The following is a 24,396-nucleotide window of genomic DNA, read 5'->3' as shown; positions in this document are numbered from 1 at the left end:
TTGTTTATTTGAGAACAATGCAGCTCTGCCTCTAATTAGCTGGGGGAATGGACAGAATCTGAGGAAAGTCAGAAGGAGAAGCCATTTCGGGGGGGGGGGGGGGGCTGAAATCGAAAGTCTCTATTCCGAGCTATTCAGATATCTGCACTGGTTGACAATTTGTTACTGGGCCAAGTTCAAAGTACTACTATGTGTATATTGAGAGCCACGGTGGTGCAATGGCCGGAGTGTTGGACAAGGACCTGGAAGACTAGGGTTAAAATATGTATATATGCACTTGTGAATTTGGGCTTAATAAAGGTTTAACAGCCTGACATATTTATAGTAGAACTTGTCTCTGCATCCCCGATGTTGAAATTGTCATCCAAACATGGTAGAAGAGACACCTGGGACTTTCTGAAATCAGAGTGGAGTGGCTTCTTAGGAAGATGAAAACTGATATTGCTGTCCTCTGTAGCAATTATTATTCGTAGCAAGAATCCTTCTGATCCCCCTTCCCCCATGAACGACCACGATTACCAACTTCAGGGAGAAAAGAAGTAATCGCAAGGAAGAACCTTAAGAAAGGACACAAAATCATTCTCCCAAACAAGAGAAACAAGAATTTAAAAGACAAGCAGGCCCAGGAACATATCATTTGGAACCAAGTGGACAATGCAGTCAGAAAAATAAAACCCCGGGCAAAAGCAGCATTGAAGGAGAAACAATTGCAGGCTTTGGAGAAAAAAAATATACAGGAACTAAAAGCATAGTGATGAAGAGACCAACAAAGCATCAAAGAGAGGAATAGCTAAAAGGCTCAACAAAGACTAAGCTGGAACAAAAGACCAGAAGAGACAGAGACAGAGAAAGAGAACAAAGAATGGAGAACAAAGGCACTACTTGGAAAACAAAGAGATGGGGCAGGCTCCACCTACTAACCCTCTCCAGGGATGATGAGTCGGTTTTAAAGAAGAGGACCAAAGATGTTTAGGTGGTAAGCATGAATTGGTTTATTCGCTTCCTCTTGTTGTGTGGAAGAGGTTTGTGGTACCTGAAAGTGGGCAAGCGAAAGACATGTGTGCTGATGTGAGAAGTGGCTGTAGCACAAAGATGCGCAAACATAGCAACTGAACATGCCCAATACTGACTGCGGTACCTGGGACAAGTTTCAGCTTGAGGTCCTTAATTAGTTTTAAGAATAGGTCTGTTAGTTCAGGACAACAATGGACATCCCAAATAGCATAGCCCATCCTAGAGTGGCATAGACTTGAACTGGGAGGGTGGGTGGATGCCCACACATCAGTCAGAGAGATGAATGGTCCTTCTTGTGGTTGGTGGGTTAGGACAGTGGTGGACCTTGGGGTCTCAAATTTCAGCGGTGCCCTGTGCGATGCCAAAATTCAGTGCCCCTCCCTGCCTCTCTCCTTCCATTCTACATTCCCCCCCCCCCCCGAGGCTCCGTGCCCAGTGCATCCCTCAGACATGCAAAATCTCTGCACCTCACACATGAGACATAACACTACACCTTCTGTTTAGTTCTGGTAGAAGGGAAATGACACCCTTATTCTTGCGTCTTTCTGCCTCCTGGTAAAGATAAGTGCCCCTAAGCTTCCATGGTGACTGGAAACTCCGCTGGCCCTTTTCTCCTCCCATGTTAAAAACATCCCCAGGCAATGTGTTTCTCTGCATCTCACTGGCCAGGAAATATTAGCCGAGTGGTGGGAAAAAGAAAATAAAAGGCACTGGGGGCAGACATGCAGACCCACCTTGCAAGGGTGTCACACACAGAGGTATTCTCTATTCTCTACTTTCACCAGAGCTAACTAATGCGATGCATGTACATTAGACCATGTGCAGCCCTCCCTGGCCCGTTAGGAAGTGAGGCTTTGTTTTGTCTCCCAGAGGAAGTGAGATTGGTAGGGCCTCTTCCATGGTAGGGCTCAGACTCTGGGACTTTCTACGCAGACACATCCGCCTGTCCATTTCCACTGACAAGTGATTTTTTTTAAAAAAAAATTAAAAAGTGATTTTTAAAAAAAATTAAAAGATACACTGAACTTTTTCCCAGCTTCTAAAAAATGATGACACAGCTGCATGACTTCATATCTTTCATTCTATAACTTCCCACAGTACATGTCTTCTAGGATTCTTTTAAAAAAGTGGTTGCATATTGCTATGAATAAACTTTATTAACTGGAAAAAGCATAAATGTGTAAATAAACAACTCACAACAGAATAGCTGAACAACCTGGATTGAGAAGTTTTGTGTCTGGGATGATGGCAAGTGATATGAAAGCTTTGTCTGTGGTGTTTTATCTGTGATGGCTCATTCACACATGGAAGTCAACATCAATTAACTACTGTTGAGTGACAAGCATGTATGCATGATGCACTTACTCTCAACTGCAGTGGGTAGGGAAAGACTAATATCACCACCTTATCCTTTCTGAGAATCAAAGGTGCCAGCTTGCCCGAGCACCCACAAAATTCCCTATGAAGTGGCTGCATGGCGCCCACGGCCCCACGCACATATCCAAAAGGGACTTGCATAGGACTGCATGCTTCCTCCATAAGTTCCCCTTAAGCAAGTGTGCATTCAGCTGGCGGTACTTCGCAGGGTCCAAAGCCACTCACTATCTGCTTTCATTAGCTTTTTATAGATAATTTTGAAGTAAAATGGTCCATACTATACAGTGTACTATCATCAGTTTGTAAACTCAATGGGTAGCTATCACAGTTTTTTATTTCCTGTACAGTGCTTAGTATACGACTGGCCCCAATAACTGCTCAGCAAAGTTTAAAGTAATAATCCATTATTAAGGGTAAAGGGACCCCTGACCATTAGGTCCAATCACGGACAACTCTGGGGTTGCGGCGTTCATCTCGCTTTACTGGCCGAAGGAGCTGGCATACAGCTTCCGGGTCATGTGGCCAGCATGACTAAGCCGCTTCTAGTGAACCAGAGCAGCACACAGAGATGCCATTTACCTTCCCCCTGGAGCAGTACCTATTTATCTACTTGCACTGCGTGCTTTTGAACTGCTACCTTGGCAGGAGCAGGGTCTGAGCAACAGGAGCTCACCCCGTCGTGGGGATTCGAACTGCCGACCTTCCGATTGGCAAGCCCTAGGCTCTGTGGTTTAACCCATAGCGCGACCATAATCCATTATGGTAATACGCAATTAATGATTAATATGTGATTTATTTGCAGGCAAAATTCATGCACTTGTCCCCGCATTGAGCTCATTTCAGCCATCGCTGTTAGAAGCTGAGGAAATAACCAGTTCTAACAACAGGATGCATCTTCTCGATAAGACTATCAAGATCAAACAAGAGCCATGTCAACTTGAGCACTTAAACCCATCTCCACAAACTGGGCTGCCTTAACAGATCAACACTGATATGGGGCATCACAGCAGTCTCTGTTAACAGTTTTAATTCTCCATACTCACACAGTACAATGTACAAACTGCTTGATAAAGTTCCTGGCCAACCTTCAAGTCTAGAAGGGCGAGAATGCTCAGTGCATTTGTCAATAAGGGGTTTTTGAACTGAGTAGTTGCCTTGCTGTACACATAGCATATGATATAGAAAATACCATTATTCCAGGCTTTGTTGAACTGGCTGAAAGGACGATCAAAGGATGGAGGTCTGTCAACTTACCAGTTAACGAAGGAAGATTTAATTGTGACCTTTCATGGCAACAGGCCCACACTGAGTAAACCAGGCTGCATCTTCTAGAGAAAACCTAGAAACAACTTGCCATATTGATGACACTAACAGAGAGTCAACTTGCACTGGCCTTGTCATGGGTTCTAATATGTGCAGCTAGTAGCTTCTGCTATCTCCACCTAATACTGTACCCTGTCAGACTTTGTATTTCATCTCCAGGATGTTTCAAATGATAATGAAAACCTTGCAAAACAGGTAGCAACTTGACCACACTTTCTGTTAAAGCTAGCAGTTGTTGTTTGGATAAAGAGTTTCACAACTCCTTCCACCACATCATTTTTATCAGGGTGTTTATTTATCTTTCAGAAACATTTTTTTAAAGAAAATTCTGGTTGTGCTCATATCTGTCAGTTCTACAATCTTTGTTAACCAATACCTCTTTTCCGCTTTGTTTTCTTTCTGATTTGGCACATACTTTTTATTAATAGATTCTCCCCCCCCGCATGTCTTCTTGTTTTCTTTTGCATAACCCTGAAATTACGGTAGCGTTTGAAGAAGCTATTCCTGCCTTCTTAGTATAAACCTAGGTGTGCTTTAGCTTTGCTTAAAGGTAAAGGAACCCCTGACCATTAGGTCCAGTCATGGCTGACTCTGGGGTTGCTGCGCTCATCTCCCTTTATTGGCTGAGGGAGCCGACGTACAGCTTCTGAGTCATGTGGCCAGCATGACTAAGCCGCTTCTGGCGAACCAGAGCAGCACACAGAAACGCCATTTACCTTCCCACCAGAGTGGTACCTATTTATCTACTTGCACTTTGACGTGCTTTCGAACTGCTAGGTTGGCAGGGGCAGGGACCGAGCAACGGGAGCTCACCCTGTCGTGGGGATTCGAACCACCAACCTTCTGGATGGCAACCCCTAGGCTCTGTGGTTTAACCCACAGCGCCACCCATGTCCCTTGTCTTAGCTTTGCTTACTGAAAAGTAAATTCCTTTGTGCTCGTTGGTGCCTACTCCTTACTACATATTCAAGATGGCAGCATTTGACCTTTGCACGAACAGTGTATGGTGTCATCCCTGGGCTGGAGTCAGCTGACCCCTGGAGCAGAACTGGGGCTGGATCTAGACACATCAAAGAAGCGTTTCAGTTTAAAGCGTTGTAAATTTAAACAGGGAAAACAGGTAAAGAAAAGCAGGACTCCACGTCACCATCTGGTGGCACATACAACACACATAAATTGCTTTTTCCTTTACCAGTCTATCTGAGTCCTGGCAGTAGTGTGCTGGAAGTTGAGAGGTAACATATAAACCAGTAAAAGGTAAAGGGACCCCTGATCATTAGGTCCAGTCATGGCTGACTCTGGGGTTGCGGCGCTCATCTCGCTTTATTGGCCGAGGGAGCTTCCGGGTCATGTGGCCAGCATGACTAAGCCGCTTCTAGAAAACCAGAGCAGCACACGGAAACGCCATTTACCTTCCTGCCGGAGTGGTACCTATTTATCTACTTGCACTTTGACATGCTTTCAAGCTGCTAGGTTGGCAGGGGCAGGAACCGAGCAATGGGAGCTCACCCCGTCGCGGGGATTTGAACCACCAACCTTCTGACAGGCAAGTCCTAGGCTCTGTGGTTTAACCCACAGCGCCACCCGCGTCCCATAACATATAAACTAGTTACAGATTAAAACCAGAGAAACGTCCTCCATACTGATGCTAGCCACAATTAAATGCTAGCCTCCTTAAATGAGAATGTCTTCCAACAAATGCTCGAGTCATCACTCTGATGGGCCAGTGTCATCAGCTGCAGGACAGGATGGGACTCACTTCTGCACTGGCTGCATGTGCTAGTTCCCCAAGGAGGGATTAGTGGTGTGGACACTATTTCAGCTTCCCCTTTAATTTGCCTTGGATCCTAGAAAGCACTCCTGACCCACCAAGAGGATTCCTGAAAGAGGTTGTGGTAGCAGTCTATGGAGCTTTGAGCATGACCTGTCTTGAGAGGCAGTCATGGGAGAAAGTGAAAAGGTTCTGTACCTCCTGCCTTCCATTACAGGCCACACATCACATATTATTATTGATGTCTCCATTCCAGCTCAATTTAGTCTTGACATAAGCCATGTTCACATCACATGTTTTTCCATGTGTACACTAGAAACAAGATGGTGGGGACCCCACACTCTGCTGATCCTGGCCCTGATGCCTGCATGTGGAGGCATACGAAAACAGTTCATATTATTGGGAGCCCAGCACAAGCAGGAGCTTTGATTGCATGGCGTCGCCTACACGTGTACAACAGTATGCACACAGGTACCTTTCCCCAGATATTCCATTCGGTTGGCAGACACTGGGGAGATGTGAACAGCTGGGGTATGGCAGGGCCCTGCCCCCTTCCATGTGCATAGTGGGGCTTCAGTTGCACTGAAAATGAGTGCAATAACTTGCATCCTATAGGTTTTAATCACACGTAGTCACACTCATGACTAACACTAGCTGTATCGGGCATACCAATAATGTGAGAAGCAGGAGTGTTGTGGATTTTCTCCTGGGGAGAAAGCTGTTGTCTGCCACAATGAAGAGTGGAAGAGAAGTCATACATCTATCCACTGATGAGATTGGTGGACACAGCTGATCATTACATTTTAACCTTGTATGCTGATGCAGGAAGTGGCTCCGGCAGAAAGACACACAAACATAGAAACTGAACAATTTATTATTATTTTATGACTTAGTACCAGTACTATTTATATCCCGTCTTTCAGGATGCAAATCCTTCCAAGGCAGCTTACAAGAATCATTCAGATCCCTTTAGAAAGTCATAGTAATATTAAAATATAAGTTTACCGGGGTACATCTCACAGGGCAGTTGGTGGTAGATACCCCCCTGGGTGGGGAAGTCCGGCTGGAGCAGGCCCTGATACATGGCTGTGCTGCCTGCAAAACCCAGTCCAAGGTCCAGCTGAGGCTGTTAGGAAGAGATCCATGAGTTCAGTATCACAGTGAGCCTCCCAAAGAGCAGACCCTCCCTTGCATCACATATATACTGTCAAGGGATGGTGTTGAAGGGATATCAATAGCTACATACAGGCTTGTTTGTTTTTCCGCTGTTGCATTATGCCTGGGCAGGTAAGACCCACATAAACCCATGAGAATGTAAGGAGAGAAGTATACTACCCGGGAGGCCTGTCTTTCTTACTGGGTTACACTTTCGAGGGTTCCTTTCGGTCCCAAAACCACAACAACCACAGAGAAAGGACAATTATGCCAAGGGAGCAAAACCCACCTCTCCTGCCTGTCCATAGACAAAAGGGCTGTGCCTGTTTACACTACTACAGAGTTGACCTCAAAGATGGGGGCGGCAGGATCACGCCCCCCCCTCCATCTTTTCTATCTGCAACCATGCAAGGAATATTGTTCAGCATTGCACAAAAAGCATCCCTGAAAATAGAAGCACCAGGGCCGAGCCTGCCAGTGGCTGTGTGAGATAACGTCTACTTGCAAACACTGGTGCCTTTGTGTTGCTGTCACTGTCCCCATTGTTCCGGAGCCTATTGCCTCGGGGATATTGTTCATGTCTTTTGTCTCAGCCAGGCTCCTTTTTGTTTGACTTTACTTACCATTTCATTCCTCTCCTTTGTGCTCAGGTTACCTCTTTTGTCTCTCTCTCTCTCCTTCCTTTCTCTGTGGGATTTGTATTTAGCAATTGTTCCAGGCCCATTGGAAAAAAACAATGCACCCAGGGGCTCCTATTCTCTCTCCATGCCTTACCTATTCAGGTAGGGCAGTCTAGGAGGGAGGGAAAGGGAGAAAGAGGGAGCTCCAGAGCTCCAGGACTGGAAGTCCCACAGAACTGGGAGGGGTGAGGGAGAACCAGCTTTAGAAAACGTTAAGAAACCACATGGAACCACCTAATCATGTCTATATGAGAAAGAGAGAATGAGAACGAGAGAGAGAGAGAGAGAGAATCCAGTCAGTCCATGCTCTCTCCCACCCTCTTCTCTGACATGGTGGTTTATTAACAATTGGAAACAGTATTTTCATATAACTTTCCGCCACCACACAAAGCACAAGTTTTCAGATGCTCAGCGCTACCAGCAAATCTTAAATGAAAAGATATTCACGCAGAATTCTTCTGTCTCTGCAGCAAGTAGAATCGCATATGTATTCCAGTCCCTATTTTACAGATGGAAAAACTGAGGCACAGAATTATCTGTCACACAGCCAAGAGCAGAGCTGTAGTTATGAATGGGAATTCCACCTTATCTCCTTGTGCTACAGATGCATTGCGAGATCAAGACCCATTGATTACTGATTAAGAAGCCTCTATTATAATAACAGATTGCTGAGCTACCACCGACACCTCCCCCCCCCCCTCACACCAATTTCCCTAATCTGCAGCCACAGCAGATTCATCCACAACTTGGGCAATTCACTTTCTAATCAGAATCTAGGACGGAGATTCTCTGCACCTCAGAGATGCTTGCAGTTAGATTAGCTAGATCAGAAACACCTTTCTGAATACCTTGATATGATCTACATCAGCTCTTTGTTGGAACAGTTGATGGCTGTGGGTTGGAATGGCTCATTACTCATGAGAATTTCTCCTATTTCCTGATTGATGCTTCACAAGATATATCTATGCTACAGTTTACACCTGCTATGGGAAAACCTTGATGGGTCGCCTCCAGGCTGTTATTATGGATTAAAAGAATTGAAGTACATCTGATCATTAGACAAGGACCTGTGAAAACACACACCAATGCACAAATAGCTTACACAGAGAAAGCTGGGTGGTTTTTGTGTGTGCATTCACATACTTTTCCTCTGCATTTTCATAGGGACCAAAATAATACCCGTCTCCTCTGTGTATTTGCACATGCAAAATCCTCCTGCTACATTACTCAAGCTCCTGCTCTTGGCAGGCCTGGTGTGGTGAACAAGGCCTCATGGTGTGGAGGATGGGGGGGGGTGTCATGGAGAGAAGACTCATCCTAGTATGCAGGGATCACATTCACTTCCAGAAGCCCTATGCCAGGGATGGGGAACCTGTGGTCCTCAGGGTGTTGTTGGACTACAGCTCCTATCAGCTCCAGCCAGCATGGTCAATGGAGAAAGAAAGCAATCATTGATTTCTAAAATGCATAGGGGCTCAAGATGCCTCCTCCTTAATCTCAGATGTATGGAGGCTGTAAGCTGTTGTCATGAAATAAATTGGCATTGCTGGCAAAGTAGTCTATTTTGCACTGGTGTATAGCAGAGATATATAACCTGGGGCCCTCCAGAGGTTGTTAGACTACAACTCTCAATTGGCCAATGGGAGTTAGAATCCAATGACAATCTAGAGGGTCACAGGTTAGCCACCCATTTGTCCACCTTTGGTCCCCACCCTGCACTCAGCTCTCATCTGTGGCTCAGAGAAGCTATCAGCATGCAAAATGGGAAATGGCTTTGAATCACTGGCTGAACCAGGTGAGGGTATCCAATGGGTCTCAAATCCTTAATGTGTTAGGGACTTCCCTGCATTTGAATACAGGCTCTGGCAGATGAGATCAATAGTGGGTCCAACATTCAAAAAGGCGGTTTCTGCACATGTTGTATGTAGAGGGAAGTGAGGGGCAGATGGGGCTCATCAATCTGTGAAGGTAGCCCATCTAGAAGAAGGAAAACACTTATCCTAAACCTGCTCTGTCTTGCAGGATCTGTTAGGCAGAAGAAAAGGCTGAGGAGTAAACCCTACACAAATCCTGAGTGGAGTTCCTAAGATGGTTGGATGGCGCCTTGTACACCTCTCTCCGGCAACTTTTGCACCCAAGCTGGTGCCAAATGTATGGCTCTGCTTTCCTTTGGTTCACATCAGTGAGTCTGAGAAGGGGGGTCTTGTTGTCTGGGCAGCCCAGGACATCCATACACACTGCCCAGGCTTGCGCCCCAGAGAGTTCACTTTGGTGCTGCTAATGCAACAAAAACAAGCGCTAGGATTCTCCAGAGATTTGACTTCACTTCCAATGGAGGGGGACTCCGTTATCTCTCGAGACACATGAATGCTCAACCTACTCATGGACATACACATACCTGCAACCAGTGGCGTAGCGTGGGTTGTCAGCACCCGGGGCAAGGCAAGTAATTTCCGCCCCCTAACCCGTGGATTTGTGCCCTCTAACCTGTGGATTCGCGCCCCCTAACCCTAACCCCCAGATATTGCGCCCGGTGTGGCCGGCCCCCCCTGCACCCCCCACGCTACGCCACTGCCTGCAATGCAGTGGATACTCATGAGCCAGTGGGTTGTGAATGAAGGGGCCAAGGAAGATACAAGATACAATAACCCTTTTTCACAATCACAAGAATCAGTGTCGGATGTAATCACACTCCTCTGTTTTACATGGTACATTGCTCCAGAGGAATGAATTCCCAAGGGATTCATTCATATTGAATTGCTTACATATAGGAGTAGTGGACAATGCTTGCTTACATATAGGAGTAGTGGGATTGCTTACATATAGGAGTAGTGGACAATGTACTACTTGCTTAGGACAATGGGGGCAAACAGCTAGTGTAGTGCCAGACCTGAGCAAGGCTTCAGAGATGTATGAGCATGTATTGTTTTCTTGCACTGGAATTCTTAGCTCTCTACACATGTGTAGGTTTGGTGTACTAGACCACACACTCTTCCCCCTCTCCAATTTCCCTCTTTTCATACTGCCTACTCTTTGAGTCTCCTCTGTGGTCAAAGAATTGGATTGAGGGCTCTGTTGTTTATGGGCATTCCCACCCCCAGAAAGCATGAAGCAACAGGAAAACTCCATAGACTGTAAGCAGAGCAAAACCAAACAATAACCATCCCCAGAGACGACAATGCTCCATTGTCTTGCATGGCCTTTTCAGTCTTTCCTATTCTAATGCCTGAGAAGCCACAGTTAACAAAGCAGCAGCTAGAAGCCACTTCCTCCTCCTGAAGCAGGACACATCCTGCTGGACCGAGAGGACCGATATGCAGAGAGGCATCTTGATCTAATAACAAGGGTGGTTAATGCTGGCAGTGCAGGGAAAGCCCTCAGGACTGCACTTGGGACACAGTGGCTATGCTACAAAATGGATGAAGTGGCCTGTGGCCTGTTTTCGCATTGTTATGGCTTCGGAGAACAATAAAGCATTGTTGTCTCCAGGGGGTCCGGTTGTTTGAATTCATAGCACAGAACATGGGAGAGGTTCTCCAGAGGGCCAGTAGGTAGACACTCTCTGTGGGAGGTATCAGATAATTAGCAAGGCATAATTTTCTAGGACATGGTGTGTGGTATGTGTTTGGGTACTATTACAAAAGAGAACAAATAGAAGGACAGTCATCAACAGCCAGAACAAGCAGTCAAACTGAATCGCAAGAACGGAGGCAAAACATTTACAGTAGCCAGTGCCTCTGACAAAAACTTGGCTTGAGACATGCTGAAAGCTGCCCACAATTTGCTTCCAGCAAAGAGACACCAAGAAGGAAGGTGTCTTTCTAGAAAGAAAGAAAAAGATTGCAGAAAAATGCAAAGATAAGTGGAGCTCTGTCCCCCACTCCAGTGCTCTTCAGCTTTTCTTGCTGGCATGAGGAAACCAAACTCTGGGTAAACACCTGCAACCCCGAGAATTTCACACTGCCCAGACACTGGGGTGGTGTGCAAGTGTATTTACTTGGAAAGTCAGTGGCATATTTGGTGGGTTCATACTCTGCAAATGCTATAATGTTTGAAAGTCCGGGGGCGGGGGGAAGCCAGTCACTCATTATTTCCTCCACATCTGCCCTCCCCAATGACAAGTTTCCAAAGCAAATCTAATCAGAATCAAGGTTAAGAAATACACATTGGTCAGGACCACAGAGAAAGCCTGTAGGTGGGCACAGATACGCTTGTGGTGAGATTCAGATGATTATGGAATACTGTGAGTGACTGATGTTGAGAAGAGATGCCCCTTTCTCACTGTTCCGGCCCCTGTTCATTTAACAGCAGCTTGAGGTTTCCTTCTGCACTTCATCTATTTGCCAGGAGGACTTCACTGCTCGCCATGATGGCTATGCTCTACCTCCACAGTTGGAGGCAGCATGTCTCTGAATACCAGTTGAAGGGAAGCACAGGTGGAAAAAGTGTGCTAGTGCTCAGGTCCTGCTTGCAGACTTCCCATAGGCATCTGGTTGGCCTCTATGAGGACAGGATGCTGGACTGATCCAGCTTGGTTGTCAAATGTCTGTGTCTCAGGAGATGCTGATGCGGATACAGGAGTTGGGCAAAGAAAAGGTTCCAATCCTATCCTGCAAGGAGTGGCTTCATAGCAGAGCAGTTGTTTGTGACACAGTCTATGCAATCCATATACAGTATGTCAGTGGCTCCCCATTTCCCCCCCTTTCATGGACCACATGAAAACTGCTCCTTTTTTCTGCCTGTTGCAGCAAGTGTAAAGTGCTGTGCTAAATGCTGTATCTCATTGCTTTTTTCTTTGTTCTGCTGTATTTTATTGCGATACAATTTGAATTCCATAAAATATAAATTACAATAATAAATAATGAAGTACAATATGAGTAATAAAAGAAGACAATTAAAAACCAATATGAGCATTTAATCCCTCCATTCAGTGTCACAGCTTCCACCTGAAAGAAGCTCGCAGACCACAATTTGGGAACTTCTGTTAGAGATCAGCAATCTACGGTTTTAATGCACTTCTGGAAGTTTTGTGAAATGCCCTTCAGCTCCTTGAACTGGACATTCATTCTAACAACCAGGAATTAGTTTCACTGTGGCTTTGACACTTATACTCACCCTGTGATTAATCTACAGTGGTACTTCGGGTTACATATGCTTCAGGTTACATTCGCTCCAGGTTACAGACTCCGCTAACCCAGAAATAGTACCTCGGGTTAAGAACTTTGCTTCAGGATGAGAACAGAAGTCGCGCAGCGGCCGAGCAGCAGCAGCTGGAGGCTCCATTAGCTAAAGTGGTGCTTCAGGTTAAGAACAGTTTCAGGTTAAGAACGGACCTCCGGAACGAATTAAGTATGTAACCAGAGGTACCATTGTATACACTTTTAAAGTGCTCATGCATGCCTCTATACCCCTCACTAAACCAGCAATACACATCAAGAAATCTGGGGCTCTCATCTTTGTTGTTTCACTTTTTTGAATTTGTTCTTTTGTCTTCCTTCTGCATGCAAATGGCAGACAGAATATGAGGATAGAACTACACATTTCCAGGTATACATGGGGTGCTCAACCGCATGCTTGCTTAGTACCACTAAGGCATATGCAAGTGAGAATGAACATAACACAGTAGGTGTGCTTAACCAAGCTAAGCGTGCCAGTTCTCCCTTGTAAATGCTTCCCTCTGGGCATTTTAAATCAGTTTTCCAGCAGCTGGGTTATGATGGAAATGTGCCAAACTAAGGAGGAGGGAGAACCAGGAGCACATTTGCAGAGGATAATTGATGTGCACTGAACAGGGTACACATTCCCTTTCCCTCTTGCTGATACTCCGCTGTGAATGCCCTGACTTTCTCCTGCATTTGAAATTATTGTGTTAAATAGTATATACATTTTAAAAAATAATAATAGAATTGGGAGCACACATCTCTTCAGATCTTAGGACATGTTGCAAGCCTAAATGACCAAGGTAGACAGGACCTTCAATATCCCAGGTGTAAACAGACATTAAGAGACTTTCTCTAGGCAACATAGATAGCACATGAACCAGATCTCAAGCCATCAGTTCAGGGCCTTATAGGAAGGCTGCCCACCCACAGTCCCAAAACCAGCATTGTTCATCACTGCACTGTGCATTTTCAGACAGGAAGTGTGATATTACGTCCAAGCCTGCATCTCTCCCCAAAGCCTCATGAACACTAAATCAGGCATCCCTTCTGCCCAAAGGGAGACTAGTTTACCCCAAATATAGTAAAATATTTTGGGATCAGTAAAGAACGGCTCCTGTTGATTGCTTGACAGGGAAGGCATTTACTGAGATTGCTAAGGGCTAGTTTATACATGCATAAATGACTTGATCGCTCAGTATTTGATCAACGCAGCCAAATGTGGGAACTAACAGCGAGCAACGGGAAAGTTCTGTCTGTGATGATGAAGCTATAATGCAGGGCTGAGCGACTTGCAGCTCTCCAGATGTTGCTGAACTCCAGCTTCCATTATCCCCGACTAGTAGCCATGCTGACTGAGGCTGATGGAGGTTGGAGCCCAACAACATTGGGAAGGCAACTTGTTAACTTTTTTTATATAGGAAAGTATGGGAAGCAAACAAAGTCGAAAGCAAGTCTCATCTTCATAGTGTACAAACCCCCCCTCTGAATATGTGCTTGACAGCATCACTCTCAACAGGATCCAGATAACCTTGTGACATCAGGTATAGTAGAAAAGGGTAAAGGTAAAGGGACCATTAGGTCCAGTTGTGACCGACTCTGGGGTTGTGGCGCTCATCTCGCTTTATTGGCCAAGGTGTACAGCTTCCGGGTCATGTGGCCAGCATGACTAAGCCACTTCTGGCGAACCAGAGCAGCACACGGAAACGCCATTTATCTTCCCACCGGAGCGGTACCTATTTATCTACTTGCACTTTGACGTGCTCTCAAACTGCTAGGTTGGCAGGAGCAGGGACAGAGCAATGGGAGCTCACCCCGTCACGGGGATTCGAACCGCCGACCTTCTGATTGGCAAGTCCTAGGCTCTGTGATTTAACCCACAGCGCCACCCGCGTCCCTGCAGAAAAGGTTAGGTAGGCACTGATGCACCCTCCCAACAAAATAAGGCTACCAGTGGCTACTAGTCATGGTGACAATATGCTGCATCCAAGATCAAATGCAAAATGCCTCTGGATACCATTTGATAGGGGACAACAGCAGGAACGGGATATTGACCTAGTTTATTGACTTGTTTGTGGGCTTCCCAAGAGGCATCTGGTTGGTGACTTTTAGCAACAGGTTCCAGGATAAAACAGGTATTTGATCCAGTAGGACTCCTTTTACATTCATACACTGTACCTGCTGAAATCCTTTATTCTTTACACAAATATTAAGGACCCTGTCTGCTGCAGTAATGTGTGATGTTCGTAGTTGCAGTATGGAGAAGGTGGCATTTCTCCATGAATCTGACTCCTTTTAAAGATAGTTCCCATCAACCTAACTTATGTCAGTGAATTCCAAAATTTAACTGTGAAGTGGTTCTTCCTCCTGTCTGGATCTCTTGGTGTTGCAGTCAACTAAATTCTACTCAGAGTAGAACCATTTAAATCAGTGGATTTAAATTGGCCGTGTCCTTTAATTACAGTGGCTCTGTTCCATCATGTTAGTTGTATGCCCCTAGATTATAATGAAAGGGGAAATCTCATATTCACTTTATCCTCACCTTTTAACTAAAAAGCCCCAAATGTTTTAACCATTCCTCCTTGTCCCTGTACGATATTGACTCTTCTATAGAACTATTAACAGAACAGCAATCTGATCCTCCATTGTTTCCAGCCACCCTAAACCCAACAAATGTTTGGTTTACACATGATTTACCATGTTCTGTTCTAAATCTCTTAGATTATATTATTATAGAAAATTTCAAATGCTGTAAAGTAAGTCAATAAACAGAAGGTCCACTTAAATTATGGGTTGGATAGAAGGGGGAAATTGCATCTGATAGTTTCTGAGGTCATCGCAATGAGATAGCTATGGCTGATGGTTGACTCTCAACCCTTGGCCATTGCACTCTTCATCTCCTGCAGATGCAGTTGGTGGTAGAGCAGCTCTGCCTCATTACTTAACATGAGATGTTAATAATTATGACATTGAATATTTTTACTATGCAGAAAAAGCAAATGCCTACTATCGACATTTCCCCCCTAGCTGCTGACCACAACAGGCAGACATGTGGTGGGCTCCTGACGTAGCATGGTATGCATAGCTGTCAGAATACGCTGCACAAAAATGTTTCCTCCGACACTTAAAAGCAGAACGAGACTAAGTAGATCACACAGATCAGAAGAGACATTTGGAGGCTATTGCTTTTATACCTTATTGTAGGAAACTTCCTTGATGCAGTACTGTGACTTACTTCCATAGTCACATGCAATGAGATAACCTGTCAACAATGGTACCTGCAGTTGATTGAGGACTGGCCTCTGCTGAGCTTACCTCTCTCAGGACAAGTGTGAGATGTGCAAGGATTCCCACTTTCCACTTAAGAGCAGACAGTCCTTCCTGATAAAGAGTTCCTGCCACATGCACTCCATTTCTATCTCATCCACCCATGCTGTATCTTACTTCATGATTGTCTCTCACTTCCAAGACAGATGGACCAATGGTATGTTGCAACACCAGGCAGTTTAATATGTTCATAGGATTTTCATTACCAGCATTGCCACAAAACCATTTCAAGTCTCCCTCCTGAGGCTTGGGATCCTTACTGTTAAAAGATTCAGTCACCATGCAGTGCTGTGAGTGTATTTCAGAGTTGGCAAAACACTAGATACTATTAATTTGATTTTTGCCACAACATCATAATGCAAATTGCAATTTGGCAACTTCTGCAAGCATCTTTAAAATGGGTTTTTGTCAAAGGTTTCTGACACAATGCTATGCTGTGAAGAGACTGCAGTACCTCACGGAGTTTGAGGTACCCGAGATCAGCAGTCCTAACAATTCTAGCTTCTGTGCAATTGAAATACAGGCCTAATATGTTATGGAACAAGTTGCAAAGCAAACACAATAGGCTTCAGTGAAGCAGAAAGCCAAGCAGACACAGGTTGTTGCTTTTTAATTAAAAAAAAGTTGGAATTTACCTTATTTGTTCTCGCTGTCACTTAGGAGAGCCTCCTCCTCCTCCTTAGCAACAGGAATCTCTCAGGGTACAACAATATCAGAGATTGCAGAGCAATGATCAGAAAGGCAGGCATGCTCTTTTGCTACTGCAGTGGTCAGAAGAGCCTTACACTCTGCAACTCAAATTCATCTTCCTTCCAGGTTGCTGTGGAGCCAATAAAGCAGCAAAAAACCAATGCTGGGAGAAGCATGCTCCAAGACGAGGATTCTGGCTTTGCATGAGAAGTGGCTGGTTTTGCCAAGTGCAGCTATGCCCTCTGCTGTCCAAGACTGACACTACTTTCCACATCAAGGTTGTTTCTTCATTTCTTCAGAATAAACACCAAATTTCATTCTTGGAAGGATGGTCAGCAGTGCTTGTCAACACTCTTCTTCCTTTGAAGTTTCTGTCACCTGATGTCATAGGATGTCAGGTGACAGCTGGACAACCCCACAGAGTTTTCCCACTTCTGGGTCTATGTATCTTCCTTCTTAGAGCATTCAGATCTTGAGTGTACGCCAGCCTGGCTATCCAGACATCAGTCAGGACCTTTCCTTACAATTAATTGCAGCGCCAATTTTCTATACAATTTACTGTCCATACAGCTAGTGTCAACACAAAAGGGGCTTCACAATCAAGCTGATTAGACTACACTTCCTTCCTTGTACAATTAACATGAAGATAGAGCATTGATTCTGATAACATCAGAACAATGGAGGAATTAACAAGCAAGAAACAAGAAGAGATAAATGCTGAGAAAAGCATGGTGTTCTTTTTATCGCTCAGCATTTAAGATACTTTCTGTAATTGATTTACAGACTTCAAGTTAAGAAATACCTAATCAGCATCTCAAGTCCCTTCCTTAATCCTCCTCAAACTTATTCTATTTGTATTTTATTTTTAACTGAGTTTTCTCAAAATCAAAGTCCTTTAAACCCATCTTCCCTACAGCCAAGCGTCCCACAAATACATTTAATTTTCTGACCAATGTAACCATTAGGTGATTCTTTCTATTGTTTCTTTCCACGGGTGGCTGCTGAAAACGTGAAACAATGCAGCCAGCAGTGAATGAGTAATTTACAATCGTGCAGCCACAGCAAATAATGAATTTTATTATTTATCATTTAAAATCATATACTGCTTAATATTTCAAAAAATCTCTTGGCAGTATAGTCTAAAAAAACAATGTGTCATACACTTCCATGATTCTAGGAGTAGAATGTGTATTCAGGTTACTGTGTCACTGCCCTATAAATTGTGCAACAAGCAGAATTTCCCCAGATGATCCAGCCCATCTGTACACAGGCAGATGAACTTTCAGGTAACCTGGTCTCAAGTTGTTCAGGGCTTTCTATGTCAACACCACCTTGAACATGGCCTGGTAGCTGACTTACAGCTGACACTGTTCCCTTGGCACAGGTGTAGTATGTGCACATCCAGGTACTTCACTCAACCTGGCCACAGTCTTCTGCAGCAGCCCCAGCTTCTGGACCAATTCCAAGGCAAGCCCCAAAAAGAGCACATGACACTAATCTAATCATGGGGTTAGACATGCATGAATCATAGTGGCTAAGCTATCCTTGTCCAAGAAAGGGTGTAGATGGCATACCAGCCAAAGCTGGTAACAGGTGCTCACCACAGGGGTCACCCGAGTCCCCAGTGAGAGAGATGTATCAAAGAATGCCCCCAAACTACACAGATATTCCTTCAGGAATGCAGCCCCTAACTCCCAGGCCTGGGAACTGTTCACCCACTAAGTCTTCATCTTAGCAGAATTCAGCCTAAGTTTATAGACCCTCATCTAGCCCACTTTTTCTTGAGTCAGATGCTATAGACAAATACAGCTGAGTGTCGCCAGCATATTAAAGACACTGCCTCAAAATTTCTAAATTCAGTGGTTCCCAACTAGCTAAGGAATATGGACCCCATTTTTCAAAGGTCAAACCATGGACCCCCTATTTTCAAAATTGGTATTTCTATGGTAGTTTTTAGGGGACGCGGGTGGTGCTGTGGTGTAAACCACTGAGCCTTGGGCTTGCCGATTAGAAGGTCAGTGTTTCAAATTCCCACAATGGGGTGAGCTCCTGTTGTTCGGTCCCAGTTCCTGCCAACCTAGCAGTTCGAAAGCACGCCATAGTGCAAGTAAATAGGTACGAGGAAGGTAAACGGCATTTCCGTGTGCTTTTCTGGTTTTGCCAGAAGCAGCTGTCATGCTGGCCACATGATCTGGAAGCTGTACGCCAGCTCCCTCAGCCAATAAAGCGTAATGAGCACTGCAACCCCAGAGTCATCTGCGACTGGACCTAATGGTCAGGGGTCCTTTACCTTTTATGGTAGTTTTTGCTTTGTGAATGGTGCCATGGAACCCCTGGGTGGGTTACACCATAGGTCGTCAGACCACCAACTGGGAATCAGAGTTCTAAATGAATTGCTCTCAGTGGCTTCATATTGATAGTTGCACACCATCCAAATCTCTGAGCAGTTTCCAGGGGTTCTAGGTGCTTGCCCAGGGTTTGTTTCCTTTGGAATGATGCAAAGTGGAGACTGTGGTGACTTTATGATATATGGTTTATTTACATATATATGCAACCTGAACCTATGATGGAGGGGTTCACAGGATTAATACCTGAAGAGGATCTTGCTTCTCCTATGGCCACAGCCTTGGATTCCAGCAGAAATCATGCATAGCACTCTCTCCGGCATCTGTATGCTTTTAGCTTCTAGCTCACAAACCTCAACTCTGCCCTTTGTCTTTCTAACTACCAGACAGCTGAGGGTAGCCGGCCCACCCATTTATCCTCTGGCACAGAGTGACTTCCTCTGTTGCCTTAAGGATCCATACTTAGGGCCTTTATGGCCCTTGCCTGGCTAACTCAGCAATTTGAATCCCTGCTAGATCCAGGAACTAGAAGAAGAAGAAGAAGAAGAAGAAGAAGAAGAAGAAGAAGAAGAAGAAGAAGAAGAGTTTGGATTTGATATCCCGCCTTTCACTCCCCTTCAGGAGTCTCAAAGCGGCTAACAATCTCCTTTCCCTTCCTCCCCCACAACAAACACTCTGTGAGGTGAGTGGGGCTGAGAGACTTCAAAGAAGTGTGACTGGCCCAAGGTCACCCAGCAGCTGCATGTGGAGGAGCGGAGACGCGAACCCGGTTCCCCAGATTACGTGACTACCGCTCTTAACCACTACACCACACTGGCTCTTGGCACATCGCCTAACCCGCCAAACTCGTTAACACTACCCACAAGAACAAGACATCTTTTTTAAAAAAGGGAAACAGAGTGGGGTGTACTCTATACTTGCCTGAGAAATGAAGCAACACCAGGATAAGAGATTTTCACCAGGGGAAGACAACTAAATTAAGGGAGCCAATCAGAAAAGAGACTCCCAAATGTTGATGGGAAAGTCCCCAGTATCTTCTAATGAAAAGTTTATTGCTAAGAGGTAACATTGTAATTTGAGCTGAACAGTTTGTTTTCTGCTGTATCATTATAGAACTTTTAAGATTTCTACACCAGGTGCTATGGATAATAAGTAACAAAGATGTAGTAACAAAAAGTTTTATTTATAAAGAACTACAATTCAACACCAATGTAGAAAAGTTATTGAAAATTATGCAAGCACAAATTAGGTAACTGGCTTCATTCTTCACACTTCAGACACCAACGGTAGAATTGGGAGCGATACCATTACACCACTGCATGTTTTCTTCTATAGGTTTTAAAGGTTAAAATAATAAGCAAAATAGACTCAATAACTATTTCTAGTTAGAAACACTCTGTAGAAGAGTAATATTGTCTCCTTTTAACATGATTCGACCTGCAATGGAAAATAAGTGCCATTAGATCTATGGGAGTAAAAAAGATGCCCCTTTTCTGACAACATAATACCCCTTTTCTACTAACATCTTAAATCCAGTTTTCAGTTCATAGAATTGTAGCATTGGAAGGGGCCACAAGGGACATCTAGTCCAATTCCTTGCAATGCAGGCTGCACAATGTGGAGCTCGAATTTGTGACCCTGAGATTAAGAGTGACATGCTCTACCAACTGACCCACTTCAGTTACATTCGTCATTTATCTACACCAGTCTTTCTCAACCTTGGGTCCCCCAATGTTTTTGGACTACAACTCCCACCATTCCTAGCAAGCATGACCAGTCATTAGGGATGATGGGAGTTGTATTCCAACAACACCTGGGGACCAAAGGTTGAGAAAGGCCGATCTAAACTGTATAATCAGTACTAAAAATATTGGCAAGGGTGGCAAAGTACAGTACTGTACAGCATTAACCCTTTCTCTTTTCCCTTTCTATGGCCTAACTCTTTCATGCCCTCAATTACAGCATTAATTTGCTATCCAAAAACATTCAAGTAACATCCTAGGATAAGATGAACTGCAAATATAATAAGACTTAGGTAAAAGGTAAAGGTACCCCTGCCCATACGGGCCAGTCTTGACAGACTCTAGGGTTGTGCGCCCATCTCACTCAAGAGGCAGGGGGCCAGCGCTGTCCGAAGACACTTCCGGGTCACGTGGCCAGCGTGACAAGCTGCATCTGGCGAGCCAGCGCAGCACACGGAACGCCGTTTACCTTCCCGCTGGTAAGCGGTCCCTATTTATCTACTTGCACCCGGGGGTGCTTTCGAACTGCTAGGTTGGCAGGCGCTGGGACCGAGCAGCGGGAGCGCACCCCGCCACGGGGATTCGAACTGCCGACCTTTCGATCGGCAAGCCCTAGGCGCTGAGGCTTTTACCCACAGCGCCACCCGCATCCCTAATAAGACTTAGAGTAGGTAATATTTACAGATAAAAAGCAGCTATTTTTCCTTTTCATGTTATTTTTCTACTACACTTTAATAATAATTTTCATAGCAGTTTCACAGTAGTATTAAAAGGTAATTCTTTACCACTTGTTCAGATCATAATTGGACACTGGAGAAAGAACATGCCCATTTGACAGGCAACAGTCAGCTCTTTTTCATACTTAGTGGTTGAAATCCAGCCCACTAGAAAATTTGCAGAAAGCCAATAAAGATCCAGGCACAGCAGGGCAGTGAAAGCCCAGTGGCTAAAACCCATCTGGAAGGGAACATCTGTACTAGATGTAACAGTCAAATAGGTTTTTTATTGAAAATATGGAAAGTACAATTGCATTTGCTAATGACAAAAGGGAATGGTGTCCTCCAACACTCACCCAGCTGTTTCCTTGATTTTGTCTTGGAGTGAATCTCCTCAGCATCATCCAGAACCAAGTTCATATATTCATCAAATCCCTGTGTAGGCCAAAACAGTTGCCTATGACTTCACATTGTTTTAGGGAAAGCAGAACACATGATAAGGTAGGAAATAAAGCAATATATCCCGGTAGTGAATTCAGACAGCTTGTTAACATCATCACATGTTGCCTGATTTTATATAAAAAAGTGCATATCCCAATATGCCAAAACAATGACACAAACCTCCAAAACAAGACACAATTAAACTAAAATAAAAGTTCAATTCTGGACATGCAAGACTTTTCTGACAATGTCAGGAATTAATTGTGCTCTTTGGGTCTTCAGTTACATTTTATTTATTCTATTTTAAATTTATTGTTTTATTGCTTCACCATGTTAACTTTTACTGTGTCTTGACAGATACTGTAATGAGGGCATAAAAATGCTGTTACAAATAGAAAGTAAAAGATTTAAAATCATAAAATGAGCAGCGTAAAATTAATAAAACTATATAACTCAGAAGCAGCATTAAAAATGTAAAACAGTTTTCAGTTATTATTATTATTAATTGAATTTATAAACTGCCCTATAACCACATAAAATAGCTTTAACCTGGCATTTAAATTTGGTACCAAATGAACTTGCCATGGTAAGAGAGGCAAGCACAATTATACAACCTTGTGAATCATGCAAAGGCATGATCATATACATGCTTCTTGTTAGTAGGTGAAGAAGCTGAAGTTACTTGAAAATTAATTAAGCAGGAATCGTTTTCTGGGTGGTTTGCTTCTGATAGTGTGGGTGGGTGTGAAGAAAGAAAAGAGAAACAGTGATGGCAATACTCACAATAATACAGCCTTCTATCCTCATGTTCACCTGTTCATACAGCCACACCTGAATTCTGGACCTCTGCAAAGTAAATAGTAAAGGAAGTATTTATAATGGTTCCAAAGAGGCTTTCACAAATTCAATTGCCTATTGAAGATATCCATGGCTTTCACATGAAGAACAAAGGGCTGCCAAATCATACTTGGCTTTGGAAAAGGTAGAAATTCCAAAACCCAGCATGACATTAGACACACATCCTGTACATATTCAGAAGGTGTGAGCCTGAATCATGGATTCGTACTAAGCCAATCCAAAATGTATGGATGTCTTAATCCAAACCATGTTTTTGAAGTGCTGAAGCACTACACAACATTATACTTACTTTGTTTGAAATGTTTATGGTTTATTCAAGACAAAAAGCTACTCAATCCTACGGTGCAGTTAAAATTGCCATAAACAGAGGCCATGGAAATGGATGGGCAGTGTTCAAATTAGGACATAACCTAGATTTCAAGGTGCCATTTAGCTCCTAGCTTTCACATCTCAGTTTCTAACACTGAACAGCAGGAAAGTGAGGTAAAAGTTTGCCTGCCACATTCGTTTTAAAACTTCACACCAAGCCCTTGTAATACAGACTATATACGCTCCCCTCCAATAAAGCAAAATAGCACATCCTGACTATGATTTTATAACACAATAAAAAATTCCAGATCTCCAGGCCATTTGCTCTTCATCCACAAGTTATGCTGAATAGCACTACTTGTCCAAATTCATTATTAAGGAGTAAAAATCGCAAATTGTGTTTACTTACATTCTGTAGGTATCTGAAGATGAGGTTCTGCAACAAGTGGCTTAAGGAAAAACACATATTCATAATAAAGCAGCACAAAGCGAGCCAATTTTGACAGTGGCATTAGAGCTGCCACCTCCACTTTTCAACATATATTGAGGAAAACAGCAACCACGAATTAGTATGCCTTGCCGTTTCTAATCAAAACCATTCCAATTTACTTTGGAAGATCCTTTTGAACATTTGGCTGCTTTCTGGGTCGAATTTGAGCCGCATTTTATCCACTCCCCACAAGTCTAGTCTGTTTGCCAGCATTTATATTCTGCCCTTCCCCCTCACGCTTTCCAGATGAACGGGGTAAAAATAATAAATTTTATTAAGTTTATTATTATTATTGAGGATTTCAAGGCTACCCACAACAGCGCATGTGTGGCGTCGCTACATACGGCGCATTCATTATTATTATTATTACTAATATTATTATTATTATTATTATTATTATAGTCAAAACAAAAAAAATCCTTCCAGTAGCACCTTAAAGACCAACTAAGTTAGTTCTTGGTATGAGCTTTCGTGTGCATGCACACTTCTGTATTCCCGCCACTCCTGCGCCGAAATTTCCTCACGGGAAACCAAGCACCTGCTTCTCTCCTCGCCCCTTCAACCCCCCTTGACTACCCCACGCCCTACGAATCTCAAGACACTTCCCTTGTGCGCCATTGCTTCCTTTCCCCCCCCCCCCGCCCGTTACCATCCCCTTCCCACGCCGGGCCTGCTTCGCTTCCCGAAAGCCACGGAAGGATACGATGGGCTGCACCATCACTTTCTGCACCTTCTGGCCTTGCCCGCGGTACGCCATGACTGGCAGCTGGGCTGGAAGCGACCCCCGACAGGACGAGCCGATTTAGGCGGGACGGGGCAGCCAACGGTCAACTCCTCTCACTCCTCGCTTTATTCCTCGCACGCGCGCAGGACGACGCTCCACCGACGTAGCTAAGAGAACTTCCGGCGCGGGCAGGAAGCTAAGCGACAGCCGTTCGTTTTTTGCATCACAATGGCGAGGCTGGGAGAGCGGCGCCCGCGTGATCCGAAAAGGGCCAA

The 24,396-nt window shown here is 44.3% G+C and overlaps 1 protein-coding gene across 1 annotated transcript; it reads right to left on the bottom strand.

Annotated features, from left to right (window-relative positions):
• Positions 1–20,005: 20,005 nt before the first annotated feature.
• SNRPE (small nuclear ribonucleoprotein polypeptide E) lies at positions 20,006–24,315 on the bottom strand. Its single transcript, XM_028734204.2, has 5 exons — positions 24,101–24,315; positions 23,317–23,343; positions 22,524–22,586; positions 21,656–21,734; positions 20,006–20,278 (listed from the first exon to the last, which is right to left on the bottom strand). The coding sequence occupies exons 1-5, from the start codon at positions 24,152–24,154 to the stop codon at positions 20,223–20,225; spliced, it is 279 nt and encodes a 92-aa protein (XP_028590037.1). The 5' UTR covers positions 24,155–24,315; the 3' UTR covers positions 20,006–20,222.
• Between the last annotated feature and the right edge of the window lie 81 nt (positions 24,316–24,396).

Source organism: Podarcis muralis, chromosome 5, assembly GCF_964188315.1.
Source record: "Podarcis muralis chromosome 5, rPodMur119.hap1.1, whole genome shotgun sequence".
NCBI classification, from domain to species: domain Eukaryota; kingdom Metazoa; phylum Chordata; class Lepidosauria; order Squamata; family Lacertidae; genus Podarcis; species Podarcis muralis.
Note: the sequence above shows the minus strand (reverse complement) of the source record. Positions and strands in the feature narration are given on the sequence as shown.

Coding starts and splice junctions, on each gene's coding strand:
- SNRPE (XM_028734204.2), bottom strand. CDS start 24,154: ATGGCGTACCGCGGGCAAGGCCAGAAGGTGCAGAAAGTGATGGTGCAG. Junction 22,587..23,316: donor TCTTCAGATACCTACAGAAT/GTAAGTAAACAC, acceptor TTTACTTTGCAG/AGGTCCAGAATTCAGGTGTG. Junction 21,735..22,523: donor GGATAGAAGGCTGTATTATT/GTGAGTATTGCC, acceptor TGGCCTACACAG/GGATTTGATGAATATATGAA.